The following is a 23,702-nucleotide window of genomic DNA, read 5'->3' on the forward strand; positions in this document are numbered from 1 at the left end:
TATGAATGTAAATTTTTACATGAATTAATATAAGTTTACCTTACTTTTCTTTCTACAATATTTCCATGTAATTGATGTAAAAAGATACCTTGAATCAACACTTTATAACACTGTACAATCTGCCAATTTATTGAATGAGTATAATAAACACTGAAAAGAAGCTTCTAGGAAATTTGTCAATCTCTTTACATATTGTAAACTACAAATTACCCATTGAATAATGAGGACAATGTGAGTGTACCAAATTAGTTCTTCCAAATCCACAAGTTAGTTTGTTACTCTTCCAAACTTGGAACTTTGAATATTCTTATGTTATGATAATAAGATTATTCCCTTACCTTTTTGCCTGGTGTGAGGCTGCTATGGAGAGGACCAACTTTACCTTGGATACGATCTTTAAGAGGACATTGCACAAATTCATGGGATTCAATTCTTTCAAGGTGGTTGGATTGTCCTTCTTTGGGATTCAAACAATGAATTTGTAAACCAGACAAAGATTAAAAGTTTATGTGGTCACAACATTTTCCACAAGAAGCCAAAGTTGTTGGGAAGGATACATCCTTAAAAAGCAAACACTTCCCTCTTCAAAAGTTTCATCATTCAAACACCGAATACCAACAATCCTCACATTTCAAATTCCACTGTTTCTTCTTCTGATCATGGTTTGGCCGTGAAAATTTAGAGCCAAACAAATGACACATGTGAATTCCAACCAACTCAACCTTTTTTATTATTATCTTGAATTATGAATGAATTCACTAAATGAGTTAATAAAAAAAAAAATTGTTCTCTCTGAATGCAGAACAAAGAAAAGAAAAAGTTTGGCATAAAAAAATGGACATAGAGTTCGGTAAGGGCACGAAATCACAAACACAATCAGATAACCTTTTACCAGAATAAAGCAATTGTTTTTGATGTGCCAACCAATACTTAGAAGCATGGTCGGATTTTCTCTAACGTGGACATAATAAAATCCAGTCTAGTCAAGGCTTTTCATATATATATATATATATATGCACCAAGCATTTTTCATTTTTCACCTTCTTGATATCTACCACTTGGCCACATGGACCATCTTAGACTTATTCTCCTACTCTTCCTGTTCCTACCCACCTGCTTCTCTTTCACGTTTCAAACTCCTTCAATCAATGAGTTTACCAATCAAAGTTCTTCTCTGAGGCAGCAGATTCTGGAGCTAGCTAACAGTCCTAGCACGGTGAAATGGATCAAGAGAATAAGGAGGGAAATCCATGAACACCCAGAGCTTGCAAATGAGGAGTTCAGGACAAGTGCTCTCATCAGGCGCGAGCTGGACCAGTTGGGTGTTGCTTACCACTGGCCTGTGGCTGGGACTGGTGTCGTTGCCAAACTTGGTTCTGGGTCTCCTCCTTTTGTTGCTCTTAGAGCAGACATGGATGCTTTGCCAATTCAGGTTAGTGTTACTATTTTTTCAGACCACACACAGTCTTGTGTTCTTTCTTAAGGTCTTTGTTCTGTTTCTCACTTTGTTCTTCCAAGCTTTTCTTCTTTGATGCCACATGGACACAACACAAGTGATGGACATGTATGCATGTTCATGTTTGTGGCTAGTTTTGGCTATTGATTTTGTTGTTTCTTTTAGTGAAAAACAAATCAGAAAAAGGATCCTAGCAAATAGTTGTGTTTCCTGGGTGGACAAAAACTGTAAGAGAAATGAACAAGTTCAATTGTGTTTGTAGTCTTCTTGAGTTGGGAATTGGTGTTTGTTTGAATCCGAGGATTACGTGCTGCTTGTTGATTTTACTGATCCAAATTACAAGAGGAATCGGAAAGCGAGTATTAGTTTTGAAAAAAGATGTTGATCATGTAACTGGGAATAGTTTTCAGAAGTGGAAAAAGGAAACAGTGGCAAGATAATTATTATTGAATTCCACAAAAGTACAACCTGGAGTACTGTTACTATATGGGAAAGTTCTGACCATAATTTTAATGGGCTCTGTACTGAAATTCACACCTTATTCCACCATTAACGCTCTAATGGGTTAAATCAGTTAATTTTTTCCTTTCACAACTTCTACAGAATTCCTCCCACACAACCTTCTTTTATTCAGATTTCTGATCTCTTGATTATTTATACTGCAAACCACCCATTTGTGACTAAATAAGATAATGAATTTGATGATTTGATATCAGTATATATCGTTGCAATACTTTATACATTTGTACTAGGCTGAGAATGGGGACGTAACATTCTTTACCAATGCTATCTTCTAGGACAAATTTGGCAAGTAATTGATGCGTTTGACATATGTGACTGGGAACAGGAAAGGGTTGATTGGGAGCATAAGAGCAAAGTAGATGGAAAAATGCATGCTTGTGCACACGATGCACATGTTGCCATGCTACTTGGGGCAGCAAAGATACTGCAAGAAATGAAGGACATGTTACAGGTGAAGTGTAATCGGAAGATGAACATTTTAGGATGTATCGTATTATGTCTTTCTTCCTTTGAAAACTTTTAACTTCACATGCAGACTACTGTTGTTCTAATATTCCAACCAGCAGAGGAAAAAGGCACAGGAGCAAGAGAAATGATCCGAGAAAAGGTGCTTGAAGATGTTGGGGCTATTCTTGGGTTGCACTTGGTGGCAGAGTATGAAACAGGTGTTGTTGCATCTCGGCCAGGGGAGTTTTTAGCTGGATGTGGAGGCTTCAAAGCAAAGATCAGTGGAAAACGAGGCTTATCAGGAGTTTCTCAGGATTGTTATGATCCAGTTTTGGCAGCTTCAACATCAGTTATTAGCTTGCAAACCATTGTTTCGAGGGAGGTTGATCCTTTGGATTCTCAGGTGGAGTGAAATTCTCAAATTGAGTAGTAAAAAACATTTGGCAGGTGCATTAATTAGTATGTATGACTGATTCTCTTCATGGTTTATTAGTTCTACAAAAGTTTACACAGAGATTTTAGTTTGGCAGGTGCTTTCTGTGGCCATGATCAATGCAGGGTATGCTCACGACATAATCCCTGATTCAGCTACATTTGGAGGTACTTTTAGAGCATTCAGCAAAAAGAGTTTCTATGGACTGAGGAAAAGGATAGAAGAGGTAAATGTCTGATTTTGAGATGAAACAACTTTCACTTGATATTATGTAGGATGAAGAAAGTTACACTTGGTTTTCCCAATAACTTGCATTCGAAATGTTCCTTACTCTAGATACTATGAAGCAAAAACTAAGGATAGAAAAAGATTTGTCTAAGAGGATTTTCAATGCATGTAACCTGTTTTGAGCAGGTTATCAAAGGGCAAGCAGAAGTACATAGGTGCTATGCTGAGGTTGAGTTCTTAGGTAATGAACATCCCACAATCCCTCCAACCACAAATGATGTAAGAATATACGAACTAGCACACCAAGTCTCTAGTAAGATTGTTGGAGAAGATAATATAGAATTTGCTCCTCTCTTCACTGGAAGTGAAGATTTTGCATTTTACTTGGAAAAAGTACCAGGCACATTCCTTCTTCTGGGCACACGAAATGACAAGAGGGGATCCACATATACTGCTCATAGTCCTTACTTTTTCATTGATGAAGATGTGCTTCCCATTGGGGCTGCAATACATGCAGCTTTTGCTCTTTCATACCATTCTTAGTCAACAAACTCATACCCCTTGTAATTCAACACATTCTTTGTCATAAGTAGCTGTCAGGGAACATTTTTTTATCTGCTTAATGCATATTGAATTTGCTTTACCTGGCTGCTATCACAAATAACCAAACCTAAAAGGCTAAGATTTTCAGTGTTTTACACTCCTTGACCACTAAAGTTTTCATACACTGTAATTTCACTATCATTTGAGTACAACTTTATCATGTATAATTAGTTTTTTACTTCTACTCTTTTGAAAGTAACATGAATCAAGATATTTTGTACATAAAAAGTAAACTCTTATGATTGTGGAAAGTTTGTGCAACGTTTGAGTGGTTTGAAATGGTTTTGGGAGTCAGAAGTGGTCTGAACATGTGGTTTGAAACATGCGAACAGTGACCCTTCTTTGCATCATTTATTCATTATCAACTTTGGAGGAAAGCCATCAATTACGTCACAAAGAAGCAGATTCCTCAGACTTTAAATAGTGCAATAATAGGTATTGGATAAAGTTTAGTATGGTACGAGAAATGGGAGTGCACACAATTTTGTTCAAATTCACCCGACCAACGTAGGACATTGTAGCTAATTAATGTCCTTTAGGTAAGAAGCAGGCGAAACAACAAAAGGGGTGCAGAGAAAATTGCACGGTGCAAGTGGTTTTGTTGGTCCCGTTTACGGGTCTGACATCATGCCAGCGATGCTTCACTCATCACTTTCAGTCGTAATGAAGCAGAAGAACCACAGTCCAAACAACAAAATCAACCTAGTAACATGGTGAATTTGAATTTCGAGTCATAGCCACCCTATGCTGCTAACTGATGTATCCTTGTCAATAGAACATGAAGTTATGTTTTGCTGCTTCTATTTTTTTTTTCTTATATTTTCACTACTAAATTTTGACAACTTTCTTTTATAATATGATGTGTTATTTTTAAGTGGTTTTGGAAGATTGTTAGAAAAATGAAAAATGAAAAATCAATTAGAAGATGACACCTAAAGTTGTAAGAGGAAGTTGTCAAAATTTAGTGGTGAAAAATCATTTTTCATTTTTTTTAACGTTAAGATTTTTTAGTCTTTAAAATTTAATGAACCTTAAAAAAACAATAAATATTTGTTATATTTAATATTTGATATAAGTCAGGTGTCAAAGCAAATCTGGTTTGCTAGCCCGCCAAAAAAATGATGGGTTTGGTTGAAATTTTCAATTCGTCAATCATTTTTTACTCAGTTTGTTTAGTCCGTCAAGTTGGTGGGTCAAGGACAGATTAGTCCGTCCTTGATTAGCTGGTTCATTTTTATTTATTTTTTAATATTTTTATTTTAAAAAATTATAAAAATTATAAAAAATAAATGTTATATATTATATTTTTGTATAAATGTAAATGTGTAATACTATTATAATTTAAATAATTAACATTACATATTAAGTTCCAACTATTAGTTATAATAAAGTAATTTAACATGTAAATATAATAATTATTTTAATTTATCCAATTAAATATATTAATCGGTCAATTAAAAGCTTAACAATATTTATATGATCAAATATGTTCTAAACTAGTTTTTGTACCCGTGTTGCACGATGGATTTTTTAGATCTTATTTTTTTTAAATGGCAATGAACAATGAGTGCTATGCAATAACCTATATATGAAAATATAATGTCTTTAAAAAATTGTGAAGTGTAGAAATGAATTAAACAAATAATAAAAAACAATATTATTGTTGTATTTCATTTTGTCTTTGGTTGTCTATTTTTTTATCTGCAATAACAAACACAAAAAAGATCACTGATAAAAATGTTAAGCTATGCTGAAAATATGATTTCTTTAAAAAACAATTATTTTCCTCCAATAGACAATAGAACATGTAGTATTATATATTAATTGCATAAATATTCGTTTAAACTTTTACTCACAAAAATATTTAACAATTAAATGTTCTTATGAAAATAATTATGATATTTGTGCTTTAGTGATGAACTTTGTTTGTTAAACTAAATCTAAAATTTACTTTTTACTTACACAAATTCATTTATCCGTTTAAAAAAATACTGTAAAATATATGTAAGTTAATTAATAACTACTAATTTTAATAAAATACTAATAATAATACAAATAATTATTATTATTTCAATATAATTAATTTCTTTATATAATTTTCTTTAAATATATAATCATGTATACTTATAAATAGAATATTTAATAAAAAGTTTAATAATATGAAAAAATTAAATAATTAATTGCAGTTATTTTTTATAACAAATTAATTAAAAATAGATAATATTATTTTATAGTAATATTAAATATAATAATGAATTATATTATTAATAATATAATATATCAATTAATACTGAACTGAATTTATAAACATAAATTAAAGTTACGTTTAGTATAATTATTATTATATCTGGAAAAACATTTATTTCCTATCTTTTTTTTTCTTCCAGATTTTTTTGTTTATATATATAGAATTCATCAGTACGGTGTTTTGATGTTTTCGAGGAAGAAGTGTTCATTCAGTTGTTATAGTTTAAAAAAAAAATTAAAATTGTGTCTCCTTACTAATACGTATAAAATAAGTAGATTTTTAGCTAGGTTCCATGATTTGATCAGTTGAGTTTCCAGTAACCCTTTTATAATATTTTTATTTTATTTTATAATTTTTTTTGAATCGATTTTGGATCTCTTGATTTGTTTCATGAATGTTAGTAGTGGTAGAAGGATTGGTCTTATTATAAATATAATGACTGTCGACAACCTGATCTTTTTGAATTTAATAATGTTTAGATGAATTATTTTACATGTTTAAGTATGTGTTTGATTTGAGTATTAAAAAGTTAGTTTACATAAGGTACGTCGAATGGAACAATAAATTCGACCTCCTTAATTTTAGCTATACAATAAGTTGTAATAAAAAAAATTACCTAGATTTAATTTGATGTATTTTTTAAAGTATATAAAATGAGGGAAACTTATATTTATACAATATATGTAAATACAATATATTTAAAATATGCAATTGAATAATCTTATATAGAAAAAAAATATTTATAATATCTTTTGTTTTAAAAAAATAATATAAAAATTGCAAACTCATAGTAATGTAACAATAAATTTGAATATAAAAAAAATAAAACATGAATACAAATAATATATATATATGATAAAATATTAACAAAATTATAAATTAATGTAGAAATTGATTTCCTAAAAGAATATCATAAATAATAAGATTTTTAATATAATAATTAACTTAAAGATTTCTTTACGTAAAAAACATATTTGAATATTTTTTTTAGGAACCTAATATAATAAAAATTAAGGAAAGAAACAAATAGAAATTCTAAATTTTCTAAAAATTTATTTTATGTCAAAAAAATATATACTTGAAGTCATAAAAAAATAACTATTAATGTATTTTTTAAATCCTAATTTAATATAACTTTAATTTTTTGTTCAAAATTTTAGAGAACTATCTTAAGTGTTGCTTGAATGTAGCTACATTTCACCCAAAGATAAAATTTCTCCCAAAATCTCGCCACAAAATATTTGTTGGCTTAAAATCATAATTATTCATTTTTTTTTTGTCAATTTCTTTATGCTTTAATTTTGAAGTCCACATTTTTGAATATATAACAAAAAATTGTAGAGAAAAGTTATTTTTTTATAATAAATAATGAAATGAAACAAAATTATAACAAAAATAGGAACAAAAAATGATTGTAAATTCTCCTCTAGAATTTCTTCCACATACCATTAAGGATACCTCATTGTTAACCATCAAAAAAGAAATTTTTTTGAAGTGAAATTAATTAAACAATGCTATCGTCTCAGTTTCCAAAACTTTTATTAAATATAAGACAAATTCAATTAAAACTTCAAACTTGGCGATATATCAGTATTTGACAGTGCATTGAGTCCCACAAATTATAATTGCTCACATTGATAATTGATGCTCACATAATTGGAAGATGTGTGTTTGCAATGCATTATCACACCAAAACCCAAAATATTAATTGCTTTGTTCAAAGAAGAAGATGAAAAGTTAATTGTTAGAAGAAAAAAAATTGACTTTGATAAGTGAGAAGATAAGTGTTGGAAAAAGAAGGTGAAAAGTTGGTGAAAGTAGTCTTAGAAAACGAAAAACTTTGTAGTAGTGGCGTTGGCACGCTGAATTAATTTTTTTGGGAAGATGGAAAGTAGATCTTTACTATTGAAGAAGATAGTTGAAATTATGCAAGAATTATTTTTATGGCTTTTTTGAAGATGCAAAATAGATTTCTATTACTTGGCTAGAAGGAAAATTGGATAACATCATTGAAACTTGATTTTTTATTTTGAAAGTTGGCAACATCAACTAAACTTTTACTAACATCATTGTTGCATATAGTATTTTGGATCTTACACAAAATGAGGAAGAAGAAATGTTGAAAGACAACAATACAACAAAAATGGCACATTATGTATTTGTGGATTTGTGAAAGATAAAAAATCAAATGCTAAGATGATAGATTTACCAAAAATAATAAATTTTAGGGATGTCCATCCAATACAAATATTTTGTAGAAAGAAAATTTTTATTGTTCATTGCATTCTAGTGCTAAGACAAATAAGTTTTATAATGTGAAAACTTTTTCATTAGCACTTTCACAACAAACTTTATGATTTGAGAATTTCAAAATCGACATTTGGTCTCATACAACTGTTGGTCTTCATAATAAATAATAATATTAATAATAATAATGCATTATAAATACGCAAAATTTTCTTGTTTATTGTGGATATGTTCGTTGATATGCTTTAATGCATTAAGACCATAAAAAATGAATTGCTTCTAGTGGCAATTAATGTTGTGTGAATTAATGCTTGGTGAGAATAAAATTAAAGTCTCAATTATTAATTAATTTTCATTATATTAGTTTCATTAACAATGTTTGAGCATTAATCATTAAGCAAAGTATTTCAAACATATATTTTCATAATCTGGAAAATTTAAAAAAAAATCACATTTTTCAATTACAACTTATTGTAAAGAACTTTGATGTGGATGCTAATTTCGTTACACTCAACTTTGAAAAAGAGAAAATCTATGCCTTCCTCCAAAGCATGAAGAAGGAATGAGTTAACATAACAATTAAATGCGGACTACACTTACTAAGATGTGAGGGTTTGACATGTAGTTGGACTTTTCAGTTACCAATATAAATTGAAATTGGACTTTTGAATTATTGAAATACAAATTCAATTAATAATTTTAATAAATAAAATAAAATAAAAATGCCTAAATAAAAATAAATAAAAGATTAAAATGTCACCAAATAATACAAAATGCTAATTTCAAATCCTAAAAACAAACTTTTTAGTTTATTAAACTATCAAAAACTGAGTTTTGAATTTTGCCAAAATCAATTAAAGAAATAAATATCATTATATAAGTCAAACAAATTTGATGCTCAATAATTATATAATAAAGATTAACTGATTATATAATATAAATAAATCTTCAATCATCGATGACATTGATAAGTATAAATATATGTTTATTTGTTAATCTTAAAATGTTTGCTATCAGTACTATTGGTTATTGTTTTTAATCGTTACTATTATTATTATGATTATTAGTATACAAAAAATATTATTGAAAAAAATAAGTATGTCTTTTTGGTATCGAAAAAAATATTTACTTTACGCTATTTATAGTGATAATTTCTAATCTCAAATATTTTGTAGGATTCTAAAAGATTGAACATTATTTCGGGTATACATCTCTATTGCATACATTATTACTTTGCATATATCATTATTGCATAAAAAAAAAGTGTTTACATATAATTGAATTAAATTAAGTTAAATTGAATAATATAATATATTATTATACATTATTATTAAATAGTAAATAACAAATGGTCAAATATTAATAATTATATTTCTTATATTAAAATTAAAATAGCAAAATACAACTCATAAAATAATAATCCTAAATAATAAAAAATTGGTGTGAGAAGACATCATGAGAGAGCATTGAATGTTTTGGAAATGATTAACTGTTGCATGCTGCAACCAAAAGATGTGCGACAAGAAATCTTTTGTTATCTTTTCACACTAAAGTATGCTTTGGAAGATGCAAAAAGTTACCTAAAACATAAAAAAAAAAAGTTTTTCAACAATCCACGTATTTGAATCAGTCATAAAAAATTACTTTATACTTTAATTTCAATTTTAAAGTATCTTCGGTAATGCATAAGGAAAAAATATCAAAGTACTTATTTGACCAAAAAAGATTATTATAGTTAAATACATACCTTTTTCTTGTAAATGAACTGTAATGAAACCATCTTTAAACTTTGCAGCTGGTAAACTTAGTGTACTGAGTGTCCATTGATATATCTATATGTCTGCAAGAGATTTGGTAAAGAAGACAATGTAACAAATATATAATTATAAATGTAAAATAAATCCAATATTATTAAAGAAATGAAAAATGAAGAATTAAATAATTACATTTAAACTTAGTAAATATACAAAAGGTACACTTAGTTATAATTAATTACCTTCAATGATAATAAGTAGTCTTAAACAGATGAACGATCCACTAGATCTAAACATATGTCGAGGAATTGAAAATTTAAATCAAAATTGAAGAATAAAAACGTAGAAAAACAAACAACCAAATCTTAGAGAAGAAGAGAATATCAGAATAAAAACGTAGAAAAAACAAACAACCAAATCTTAGAGAAGAAGAGAATATCAACCAAAGTATGAAACTTGTGTACCTTTATTATCGTCGTCAAAGAGTGAAAGGTTAAAAGATTCAACCTTTAATATGTAGAAGAACGAAAATACGAACAAAAAGTAAATCTGAGAAAAAAATACCAATCAAACAGATAAATGCAACAAAGTAAAGTAGATTTGAAAACAAAACATTTATCTAACAAAAAAATAGAACAAAAATAAGTAGATCTCAGACAAAAATACCCATAAAAAAGAAAAATAATAGAAAAAAATAAGATCTAAGAAGATGGTAGAAGAACAACAAAAATTAGAAGTTGTTACCTTGTTTTTAGTACGGTGAAGGTCCTAAAAAATCTCAGAGGAAAACATCAACAACAAAAAAAGTATATCTGAGAAGAACAAATCCATCCAACAATAGATCTGAGAAAAAAACCTCGACCCAACACATTTTGTCAACAAAGAAAAGTAAATTTGAAAAAATCCACCGAACAAAAATAAGTAGATCTTACCGAAAAATATCCATGAAAAACACAAATAATAGAAAACAAAGTAGATCGGAGAAGATGGTAGTAGATCTAAGAAAACAAAAATTAGAAGTTGTTACCTTATTTTTAGTACAGTGAAGGTCCTCAAAAATCTCAGAGGAAAACATCAACAAAAAATATCTGAGAAGAAAAAATCCATCAAACAGTAGATATGAGAAAAAAACCTCGACCCAACACATTTTGTCAACAAAGAAAAGAAAATCTGAAAAAATTCACCGAACAAAAATAAGTAGATCTTACAGAAAAATATCCCCGAAAAACAAAAATAATAGAAAACAAAGTAGATCTGAGAAGATGGTAGAAGAACGAAAAAATAAAAATAAAATTCTTGTTACCTTTTTTGTATTCGTCAAGTTGCTCAAGGCTCTCAGAGCAAAACATCAACCAAAAGAAAGGTAGATCTGAGAAGAAGAAAATCCATCTAACAATATACATGGAAAAAGAAATCTGAGAGCAAATAAACCATTCAAAAGAGAAATAGATCTGAAAGAAAAAACTAAATCCAACAAATCTCGTAACAAAAGAAAAGTAGATCTGAAAGAAAAACATTGATCCACCAAAAAAATAAAACAAAAATAAGTAGATATCAGAGAAAAATATGCATTAAACAAAAAAAGAATAGAAAGAAACACAAGAAGGTAAAAGAACAACAAAAATGAGAAGTGGTTACCTTTTTTTAAGTCTCGTAAAGGTGCTCAAGAATATAAGAGGAAAAAATGAACCAAAAGGAAAGTAGATCTGAGAAGAACAAATTCATCCAACAGTAAATCTGAGACAAAAACCTCGATACAACAAAGAAGATTAGTTAAATATGATAGAAGAATGAAAAATCGCAGAAAAGTTGTTACCTTTTTTGTGTTCTTCACGTTGCTCATAATTCTGAGAGCAAAAACATCGATGTAACACAAAAATAAAACAAATACAAAGTATATCTAAGAGCAAAATCGAGATCAAAACTCGAGACCCAGCAGAAAAGAACCAAAAAGATTATTTTTTGAGAGTAGATCTGAATGTTTGAGTCAGAAAGACAAATATGAAGTCTCGTAAAACAAATACAAAGTAGATCTAAGAGCAAAATAGAGATCAAAACTCGATATCCAACATAAAAGAACCAAAAAGATTATTTTTTGAGTAGATCTGAATGTTTGAGTCTAAAAAGACAGAGATGAAGTCTCGCCATGGTGTGGTGTTCTGTGTGAGTGAGAAAGAGAGAGATGAAGCTGAAGATTTGGTGTTCGCCATGGTGTGGTGTGTGGGTGATCCAGAGACAGATGAGCAAGCTGAGAGGTTTGAGAAAGAGAGAGAAGAAGCTTTGAAGAGGTTTGAGAAAGGGAGAGAAGACGATGAAAAGGTTTGAGGAAGAGAGAGAAGAAGATGAAGGGGTTTGAGAAAGAGAGAGAAGTTTGAAAGAGATGATAATGTGTGGCATACGGAGAGATGAAAATGTTTGTTTTTGATTTATTTTTTAATCTTCAAAATTCTGAGAAGATGACACGTAAACATATTTTCCATATTTTCCTGTTGTAGAAAGAAAAATCTGAATTCAACTGTTTCAGAAATATTAAAATATTGAAAACTTTGCCATTTGTTAGTTCACATTTGTATATAGATATAGATATTTATTTATAAGTATATATATATATATAAATAAAAATTTAACAAAAAAAAAAAAATTCAGTGGCATATCAGTCTGACCCGACCCATTTTTAGTGGATCAAGGACAGATTGGACCAAAACGGGTCAGGCTGGTCCGTTTTGCCACACCAACATATAAGTGACATTTGAGAATTTTTAAAAAAAAATTCAATAACTTATATTTTCTTTCTATTATTACTAATCTATGATAATTTTCATAGAAATTACATTAACAATAATAAATAAGGAAGAAGATGATCACAACCTAAATGAAGATAAAATCTACAAATGAAAAAGAACAAAAATGCGATTTGATATATGCAAAACTAAGTGAAACTTGATTAATTTTTAGTACTGTCTCCTTTAATTAAACTTAAATTTTTATCATACTAAATATTTCCTTTAATTTGTAAAATAACTTAACTTCTAATAACATAGTGAAAAAATATTGGAAACTTGTTTTTTTTATTATATCTTTGAAACATTATATTTTTGCATAATGTAATCAAAAAATTGTTGTCACATTATATCTATGGGAGTATTTTTCTTATGATGTATTATTTGCAAAACTCTTCTTGATCAAAATGTTTAGGTTGCATAACTAGTTGCTATAATGTATTCCACTTTGGTTGTTGAGAGTGCAATGAGCGGTTTCTTTGACGATGATGATATTGTACCATTGCCAATATAATATGTTTGTCATGATATTACATTTTTCTTCTTTCTCTTGATAAGAGAACTTCATATCCTTCACAGTGGACCGTTTGGGTTTTCGGTGAGGCTTCAAGATGAGGGATAATGGTGAAGATTTATTATGAGGATTTTTGGTGAGGTTGGATTTGGATTTCCAGCAAGTCTCGACTAGTGTTCACTTGAAAGGCCTGACGAGGTTCAAGTCTGAAATGGTCAAAGGTTTGATCAATTTGGATGGAAGGCTCCACCAAAGTTGGTGTGGAAGGCTTGATGAGGTTCATTTGCTTGACTGTTTGAAATGTTTAGAAACAATAATGGTTATTGAAATGAGAGTTTTGAAAACGAGAGGGAAAACTTTCATAAATAAGAAAAGTCTTAGTAACAAGAATGGTGATTTATTTTTGGGATATGGTGTTTTCCTTTTTTTTTGCGAAAAAAGAATTTAATGAGAGGGAGTTTTGTTTTAGTAAGAAAAAAAAAAGTATTGAGATGGAAATGAGCACATGATAAAAGAAAATAGTATAATGACATTTTGAAAATGTCATATTTTTGCATACAAAAGTGTGATAGTTATAGAACTGTCATATTCACTACTACTTTTTTGACTTGATAACTCGACCTTTATGTTTCGGTTGCAAAGCAAACGAAACATATAAACACGCAGTGGCGATTTTTAAATTTTTGCAACCTTTTATGCCTTAATTATCATAATATCGGAGGTAGAATCCCTCATTTTGCCTCTGTCCACACAAACCTGAGGCCTAATGCTTGCCAAAATTTTCAACTTTCCCGCTATATTGAATTTTTCAATTTGAATGAAAAGGCTTTTGTCTCGGTTGTCCAAGACCCGAGGCATAAACTTGTTTTTTACTTCGATTTTAGTTGAACCTGAGGGAGGTAAGTTGGTTTAATGATAAAATTTTTTAATTTTTTTTGCTTTGTTTTATGCCCCGTTTGTCTTTGAACCGAGGTAGAAAGGGGTTTTATGTCTGAATTTTTAATTCAACCGAGGCAAAAGAGTTAGGTTAAAAAAGATTCAAATCAGAACAAATTGCACTTTGTCTTCTCATTTTCTCTGTTACGCGCAAGGTGCATTCTCCATTTCTCTACACGTGACCACCGCACCACCCATTTTCTCTATTGTTTTGCCGTCGTGTCTAACAGTTGCGTCTCCTACCGTTGTTGCCCCTTCGACCATCATTTTGCAACGACGAGAACAATTGTTGGGCTACCATGTTCGTTCGTGCATTGCTTGGTATTTTTTGCATTTTTGTTTTGCAATTTAAGTACCTTTTTTTGGGTGTTTTTGTCCATTTGATTACCAGAAGTGCTTTTCGTTTGATTTCGGAGGGTTCTGCATGAACAATTGTGGAAGTGGTGAAGATAGTTGAAGTGATGATTCAAGCTGCTTGGTCTTTCATAGCGTGAAGTTGCATAGATGATTCATTTGGAACATAATAGGAGAAGCAAGATTCATTAGTGTTAGTTGAAGTAAGTATGGAATTTCTTCATTTGGTTGGATGGCTAAGATGAGTGAGTTTTGGTGTGTTTTTGTTTAGGCGTAATTCATTTATAGGTTGATTCAATTTCTTTGTCGATGAAATTTCCTTCATTGGGTGCTGCAATTTCTTGAAACAGGAGGTGCAACAAAACTATAAAATTATTGAAGCTTGCGATTTCTTTTTTAATTTTTAATGCCTATTAGGCCTCTATTATTCTATAACTGAGGTAGTAAGTCTCAATTTTTTTGTCTCGGTTGCCTTTAAACCCGAGGTAGTAAGGGTTGAATATGCCTTGGTTATGATCCGAGGAAGAAAGGTCACCCTTTTTTACCTTGGTTGGATATGCCTCGTGTGTTAAATCAAAGTCAAATGATCAAAATAATTGCGGTCGAAATCCTTTCATGCACTTGTGATTATAAGACAAATTATGGAAATTTTTTAAAACTGTCATGTTAAAATTACAAACTTTAACATTAGTTTTTGTAGTAGAGAAATGAAAAATTAACTATCTTTCAAAATCAACTTACTCTTAAATTATATAAATGGTCATTTTATCATTCATATATATATATATATATATATATATATATATATATATATATATATATATATATATATATATATATATATATAACGTTTTACTTATTTGGATACGAGACTTGAAACTAATTTGATCTTGATTGAAAATGAGATTGTTTATGTTGTTAATGAGATATTACAAAATATGTTGCATAAGTTTCTTTTAGTGGAAATTTCTAAACATTGGAGAGAAAGAAGATTCCAAATCAAGTTTTCTTTAAGAAAGAAAGGATTAAAACTCCTACAAAAGCATTTCGAGGACTTGAAGATCATATTGAAAAAATTATCAAGTCATTCATAGACAAGAAGATGATGGAAATGTTAATCAATCATATTCAAATTCTTCAATGGTTATCATCTCAAAACGACTATAAAGTGGATGTCAAGCTGATAAAAGAAAATACAGAACTGCAATATACATTCAAGTGAAATAGAGTTATCGAGAAAAATTCAAAATTAAAGCCTTGAGCATATATAGTCAAATATAAAGTCTTGTGTGAAAATATTTACTTTGAGAGCTTAAATTTTTCTCTTTTTCTTTGAGAGTATTTTCTCATTTTATTTAAAAGTTCTTTATCTCAAGAGGAGATTAAGAAGGATACATGAAAAGGTTATTTGATAAATAGATGTAGCCCTAAAGTCAGGAGTGAACTAATATAAATATTCTTCTTTATATTTGATATATTTTTTGGATACTTTGATGTCACAACCTATCCCTTTGAGGTCATTTTGAAGGAGATCGTTAATTGTTTTATGTCTTCATTTATTGTGTGCTCGAACAACATCTTGAGTCAATTATGGCCAAAGCTTGTAATAGTTTTAATAGGGCCTTCATGAAATTGTTACGAAATGGTGAATATTTTATTTTTGTATGCAAGTTACCCTTCAAAGGTAGAATGTTGATAGCAATGAAGGTAGCACCTAGTGAACTTCATCATAATAACCGAGCCCTTTTAAAAGCTTTTTCAGTTTCAGTCACTACTCCTAATAAATAAACTAATGTATATGTTTACAGCTAAAATATGGTCTTAAGATCGGTTGGATATCCCAAAATGATGTTCAACCTGGTCTTTTTTTACCATTTATACTTCATCTCTTAAAAGTTTTAAAAATAACTTTTTTATACTGAAATGCTTGCACAAGATTTTCAAAGGAATTTTTCCCCTTGGTTTCCTTATATTAACAAACCTGATAAATTCATAAAACATTTACCTGAATAAGTAGTAAAGGTGTTCTTAGAAAATAGCAATTTTATCTCTTAAAAGAATAAATTGAGCTGACCCATTTCTTAAAGTTTGAAAAGGTTTAATGTCCTCAAATTGAGGGCATAGTTAGCCAGGTAGCAATTTGTAAATGGACCGCAAGGACAGTGAATGAGTAAAAGGGGCAGTTGCTGACACTAAAATAGATTTTTGGACATTTTGTATGATATGTATGCAGCCAAGGGTAGGCATTCATTTCAAGTTTTCTACATTTGTCTTTCTCTCCTTCTCATGCATGCATGCTCCTTCCTTTTTAAAGGCCATCTGTCATTGCTTTATCATATTCTTATAATATATTTTTTTACTGCTAAATTTTAATTATTTTTTTATAATATAATATGGTATTTTTTAGTGATTTTGAAATATTAAATAAAAAAATAGAAAATCATTCAAAATATACACATAAAATTATAAGAAAAAATTAAAATTTAATAGTCAAAATATCATTCTCCCGAATATATTTTTCATTTCATTTTTTAAATAATTAATATATAAGCAACTCTAAAATATTAGAGAGAGTTGAATATGTGGATGAATTAAATTCCACCAACTTTGATTTTCGATATGCACACTGCCAAAAGTAATTGACATTAATAACAAAAGAAAGGGTGTCAGTGTAATTGCATCATCATGAACACTACTATAAAACATGCCTCTGCCTTCAGATATATCTCACTCAACATTTGAAGCTCCTCCTCATACCAAATTCACAACACTTCAAATGCAAGATTCTGCTTCAAAAATGGAGAACAAAAGGAAGACTTTGCTGTTGCTGCTGCTGCTCGTGGCTGAATCATTCTTCTGCATGCCAAATGTAAGATTCAAGATACACTCCTAAAACATATATGCTTACTCTTACATCACAATTTTTTTCCATCACAAGAAAGAAAACTTTGCAGGTGACTGATGCTGCTTCTGATGTGAACTTTGAAGGCCATCTCACCCATTCTGAGGTTGCATGTCGTTTAGCCACCTTTTTGAACTTTGTTCTTTGCCTCTTAATTATCACTGTTTTCACTGCCTTGGCCTTCTTTTCTGCAGCTGGTGAAACGACCCACCAGAAAGTTTTTGTCATTTGTGGGTATGTATAATTACTTTTCTCACTTCTTTTTATCTTTTTAGAAGATAAAACTCGAAAAAGATTGAAGATTTTGTCGTTGTTGTTGTTGTGTGTTTGGAAGATTGTGGAGAGAGGTGCAGAGTGAGATGCAGTTTGCAGTCAAGGCCAAAGATCTGTGCAAGAGCTTGCGGGACATGCTGTTCAAGGTGCAACTGTGTTCCTCCGGGCACTTATGGGAACAGAGAGGTGTGTGGAAAGTGTTACACAGACATGATCACTCATGGAAACAAACCTAAGTGTCCCTAGAACACACTCTTCTTCATCTCTCTCCACACACTTGGATCCATCCAATTTCATTTTCTCTCTCTACTTTTCACTGCATAATGCCTTATGTATTTCGTTTATTTAATCATCACTTTTTGTATCCCTCTGCTGTGCCTTAATTATCTCAATGAATGTATAAGTTGTGGAGTAGATTTGTAACTATATACATCTTCCTCCTGTGTTTATGGATCAAACGAAACAATGTTTTTTGATATTTTAACTCAGGTAATAAAGTACTTTTTTTAAATAAAAAAAAGAGCAAGTATTTAGAAGGAAAACGAATTTTTAACAACTTTTAGGAGTGCTTTTGTTATTGAAAAGATTAATTTTTGTATTTATAAAAAAATCAAAATTATTGAAGGGTAGTAGTGGTGGTAAAGTGTGTGTAAATATTTGGTAGAAGTGGATATTAAAAATATTAAATTCATACTTTTTTTCAAATTGTAATGAAACTAACTTCTTAATGAATTTAATTATTAATATTGACATAGATTTCATACCCCAATTAACACGATAAATATTATTGTTCAAATTAAGCATAACAACCTAAAGACTTACTTTACATATTTTCAACTCATAGCATTTAAATGATATTTCTAACTCTACATGCTACTTTAGGAACAAATTAAAACCAAAAGCATTTTACTATACCAACGTTGTTTTTCAACGTATTAACTCCAGAATAATCAAAACACAAATTGCAAATATTCTAAAGGTTAACTGAGAAGAATCAAAGTTCTCAACACAACTAAGAAATAAAATGAAATCAAAAAGAAATTCAAAATAAAATAAATTTATTTTCTTTAAAAATTTAACTGAAAAAAATGTATCCACGTTCTCAATATCATCCACGGAACACGGTTTGATACTAAAAAAAATGAGTAATAAAGTCAAATTTAAATAAAAAAGAATGAAAATTATGAAGTATCACTACTGCATTTACTAGCTATGGTAACATGGGCTTGTTACATTTACTAAAAGTGTTACTGTATATATACTATGGTAACATTTTCTTAAAAATGTTACTGCAAATAATATTAAAGTAATATTGTAACATTTTTAAAAATGTTACCGTATGTCATTATATATATATTTTTTACTTTCAATAACATTTTTTTATTATAATTATTAATTTCAATAACATTTTTTTATTATAATTATTAAAAGCGTAACCACAAAACAATGATTTTAATAAAAATAAAATAAAATTTTTAATTTCTCCTTTTTACTTTACTCTCGGCGTAAACCTAACCTAATTTTCTAAGTCTATCATCCCATTCCCCTTCCAACCCCATTTGAACCATGGTGCATTACACAAGCATTCCAACCCTCAAGCCTCCATTCGAAATCACCTCTATGTCCATTAAGACGTCTCCGAATAATCCATCCCTCTTCACTTTCCTTAAAAGTATCACACTCAACCCTCCCAATGCTAAACACAAAACCATTGTTACCATTGTCGCGTAACTTCACTGTCCTTAAAAAAACCTGCAACCAAATACAATATGCCTTGCATCTTCGCTATCGATTTCGAGGACTGAACATAACACGCAGGAACTGCAAAACCCTAATTGTTTCAATCTTTGACTTTGTAGATCTGTTTTGCAAAATAAAAATCATCGAATCAAAGCATTGTTGCTGAGCATTGAAGATTCGCCTTTGGATTTTCTCTAAATTTGCATTGTTAGTGAAGGCATCGCAAACTAGGAGGGCGTTCTCTGCGTTCGTGGAGATAGTGTGAAGGTGAGTTATTAATTCTCTGTTTTCCTGAAGATAAACAGAGCGGTGTAAAGTGCGACCTTCTTTCTGTTTCTATTGTAGAGTTGTTTGTTTGTGATGATGTTTCCTTTTGGTTGAAAATTATCATATTATTTACACCTAAAAATAACCTCTCTATTTCAGAATTGAGAGAATTGAGGTACTTTCAATATATTGTTGCAAGCCATGTGTTCTCACACAACACTAGTGTCGCACTAATTATATTAAACACAACACGCACGAATTCTGGAGAATTATTCAAATTTTGTGTGCCTACGTACAAAATCCAATTTATTCAGCAAATCTCACAGGTTTCAAGATTTTCCCTTATTTGTTTTTTATTTTTTTGTTTCTTCTTTGCTAGTTTCTTTCACTCTTTCCCATTGTTAATATTCTTTCCCACTATTATTATTCAAGATACTTTTTTACTCAATGATTACCCTTGAATATTGCTTTTTAGATGATAATTCCCTTGTATCCTCTTGTTTAAGAAGTTTACTATTAGTGTGTACTCTACTGTTCTTCTCTTTACATTTGTTTTTTCTGCCTCAGTCATATTCAAGCACTAGGTTTATAAGGAGAAGAAGAATTTCCTGAAGAAGACAACAAACCATTTATAGATTTTTTGATTAGGTAATGGCAGGCCCTAGTCAAGATTTTCTGATAAGGTAATGGCAGGCCCTATAATACTCAATATGTCTTTCATGTAGTACTCAGTTCTTCAACCTCTGTAATAATGGTAAACTTTTAATCTCATCTTTTGAAATAGGCTTGGTTGCTGTCAATAATCCTAACCCAAACTGACCTTTTGTTCTATGATTTTTCGACAGGAGGATAAAACAACTCTCATTTCCCACATGAGTACTATGGCTAGTGTTGTTCTTCCTCTGCCAACTCATATAATGGATTGGTTGAATATGTGCAATAATGAAATTACGTGTACAATTTTTATCTTCATAATAGATGGTAGGTTATTTCTACATTCTGCATATTTAGCACATTCGTGTAAAAGACATAACTTTCCTGCATATTACTCTGCCTAATATATTCAATTTACATCACTTGTATGTTCAGGCTCAAATCCATGAGTGTAAAGAACCAACTCAGTTTTTCTTAATACTTCACAGACTAGTCATATTCAAGGTATGTGCTCCAAATTGAATTTTCAAGTTTTGCTTAGTATTAAAGAAGCACATTCTCCAAATTCTTCACTTTTGGGTTATTTACTTAAGTAGACTATTCTTTCTAATAACTTGGTGAATTGTTTGTTATTTATCAATGGTTGAAACTTTGTGCAGGTTATCCCTCCTAGAATGTTCAACAATTGTTTGTTCATTGGAGTTTATGCCTGAGTGGATAATTAATCGTTTATTGTTGTTTTGCCCAATAGGATTATTGTTGCAACCAGTGAAGTTGAAAGATAAAGAAGACGTGGTTGATTCTTTAATATTGGATCAAGTAGTTGCAAAAGCTTTCTCCCATAATGCTTACAAAAAAAGTGTATACATATGTTTAAGTATTGTTGTATCGTATTATGATGTTTGAATGATTAACGGTTTGTTATTATTTTCATATGGGACTTGATCATAAATTTCATATCGGTCACATTGCTAATATTGTTACATAAAAAAATACTTATATGCACTTTTTAAACAGTTTTCAATTTTAATTCACAATTAAATTGTTGCTTTTATAATATTATCCTTGTAAAAAATAAATAAGAATGCACTTTTTTTCTTATGTTTTTAGTTTAGATAATGATATAGATTAATATCGACACAATTTCAGTCTATTAAAAAAAATTATTTGTGCAATTTATTAAAAAAAGTCATATCATTTTGTTTTAAAATAAAAGAAATAATAACATTTGTTCAATGTTATAAGGTATTTAGATTAGTAATATGTTGTATTTATTTAAAATGTTACCACAAATGTTTAGTAACATTTTTAAAACGTTACCAACTATTAGAAAAAACGTTACAAAAGCTCTTCAATAACACTGGTTCTTTACTAAAAAAACGTTATAAAAAATGTTTACTAACACTTTTAAAATGTTGCCTTTCAATTAAAGAAATATCACTAAAAGCTTTTGGTAACATTCTTGCAAATGTTACTGTTAACATGTAAAAATGTTGCTAAATATTATTAGTAGCATGGGGTATAGGTAACATGTGATAAAATGTTACTAATTCCTTCTAGTAACATTTTTCATGTTTTAGTAACATTTTTTTAATGTTACAAAATGTGATATATGGAGTAGTGTATTAAAATCCAGAAAATAGTCTAAGACTAGTAATGACTTTAAGATTTTATTCATAAAAATTTCAACAATAAATAGATTTTAAGTTAATTTAGTTTTATTTCAAAAAAATCATCATTTCTCTAAAAATATTCTAAAAACATTTTTCTAAAGTTTCTTCTACTTTTTCTTTAACTTTATGAGTTTATCTCTCATTTGTTTAACGATCAAAGACCATCAATAGATTCACAATGGAGATATCTACACTTCTAAACTATCATAATCTTAAACAAAGTAAGTTCACTTTTTGATCTACTTTTTTGTTAGTTTAGCATTTTAATACACACTGGTACTAGGATCCATGCATGTCACTCAAAATAATTCAAAGTGAATCTTTGTTTTGTCGTGATTGTTATGGTATGCTTATATATGTAATTTTATGTCTAAGTATGTAGTTAGAGCATCTTGTGAAAACTCGAGTCTAGGAGCAGCCTTCAATCAAGGGTTTTTCTATACCAAGTAAAGGGAAACTAGTTTAATTATGTAAATTGAATTATGTTTGGTGAGTGAATTGTGGTGAGAAAGTGATATTGTTAGTATGTTTAATAGAATTGATTTTTTGTTTGTTCTAATTAAATTAAAATTTGGCTATATGTGGAGTGGAACTGATTAGCATATGAGGATTGTTCAAGTTGATCTATCTAAGGTTTATTCTGAACTAAACTATGGTATTTAACTTACAAGAAAGAGATACTAGCCCAGATAAGCAAATTGGGTAACCTGGTATAGGTAGTTAGGTTCTTTAAAATGATATGGTGTTAGGCAATACCACATAATTGTCAAATGCTAAGCAAAAAATTCCAAGTTCATGACACTTAAGTCATGGTATGCCAAGTAGTCTGAGTGTGAGTTTTGTATGAGGCACTACGAGAAAATTCCTAGATAATGACAAACTTTAGTGACCAAAAATATGTTTAGAGACCAATTTGCTCTATGTGTGATTAGCATAACAGGATTGTTCAATTTGCTCTATTTGAGGTTTATTCTAAACTAAATTATGGTATTTTAAACTGAGGAAGAGATAGTTGCCTAATAAGCAAATTGGATAACATGTTATAGTTAGTTAGTGTTTAAGCATTGACATGGCGTTAGGAAGTATCTCATAATTGTCAGATGCTAAGCAAAAATTGAAGTTTGAGTTAAGGACACTTAAGGATAATGTCAGGGATCCTTAGGGAGAAATCATGGTATGCCAAGTGGTCTATGTGTGAGTTTTGGCAAAGAGATGCAGTTTGAGAACATGTTGTGTTGCTTATGGTATAATTGTAGACCTTTTGAGGGTGGAGACACCGTTGAGAGGAAACGTCCTAAAATTGTCACTAAGGTAAGAAACTTCAAGAAAAAATAGTTATTATAAAAGGTTTATCAAATGGTTTTCGAGGTTAATGACTCCTTCGACACAACTGACACGTAACAACCAACTTTTATGTAAATACAAAAGTGTAAAGAAAATTTTCAAGAGTTGAAGAAAAGATTCATTATCATATTTGACACATTAATTTTGAGTGATTTTTTATCTAAAAATCATATTAAATAATAAAAATATTATTAAAAGTTATAAAAATCAATGTTTTTATTATTTTGTTTGATCATACCCTGATGCCACAATTTTAGAAAATATAGTATTTTTTAGGTTTTAGGTACAAAAATTTAAAAGTCATTAAAAAAGTGAGCGGGTGAAGAA

General features: G+C 29.6%; 2 protein-coding genes and 1 long non-coding RNA gene across 3 annotated transcripts; 2 read left to right on the top strand and 1 right to left on the bottom strand.

Annotated features, from left to right (window-relative positions):
* Positions 1 to 934: 934 nt before the first annotated feature.
* Positions 935 to 3,729, top strand: LOC114179288 (IAA-amino acid hydrolase ILR1-like 4). The gene is made up of 5 exons (XM_028065565.2): positions 935 to 1,432; positions 2,304 to 2,429; positions 2,514 to 2,828; positions 2,956 to 3,084; positions 3,273 to 3,729. Exons 1-5 carry the CDS (start codon positions 1,067 to 1,069, stop codon positions 3,627 to 3,629), a joined length of 1,293 nt encoding a protein of 430 aa, XP_027921366.1. The 5' UTR covers positions 935 to 1,066; the 3' UTR covers positions 3,630 to 3,729.
* Positions 3,730 to 9,543: 5,814 nt separating this feature from the next.
* Positions 9,544 to 12,275, bottom strand: LOC146887851 (uncharacterized). The gene is made up of 5 exons (XR_014993317.1): positions 11,755 to 12,275; positions 11,577 to 11,644; positions 11,242 to 11,327; positions 9,932 to 11,026; positions 9,544 to 9,764 (listed from the first exon to the last, which is right to left on the bottom strand). It is a non-coding gene; the product is annotated as an uncharacterized LOC146887851 (long non-coding RNA).
* Positions 12,276 to 17,232: 4,957 nt separating this feature from the next.
* Positions 17,233 to 18,123, top strand: LOC114179735 (gibberellin-regulated protein 3-like). The gene is made up of 4 exons (XM_028066159.2): positions 17,233 to 17,391; positions 17,477 to 17,530; positions 17,619 to 17,658; positions 17,759 to 18,123. The coding sequence occupies exons 1-4, from the start codon at positions 17,299 to 17,301 to the stop codon at positions 17,941 to 17,943; spliced, it is 372 nt and encodes a 123-aa protein (XP_027921960.2). The 5' UTR covers positions 17,233 to 17,298; the 3' UTR covers positions 17,944 to 18,123.
* Positions 18,124 to 23,702: the final 5,579 nt, after the last annotated feature.

The sequence above is a fragment of the Vigna unguiculata genome, chromosome 3 (genome assembly GCF_037176805.1).
Source record: "Vigna unguiculata cultivar grain cowpea cultivar isolate G323 ecotype 2 chromosome 3, ASM3717680v1, whole genome shotgun sequence".
Classification (NCBI taxonomy): Eukaryota; Viridiplantae; Streptophyta; class Magnoliopsida; order Fabales; family Fabaceae; genus Vigna; species Vigna unguiculata.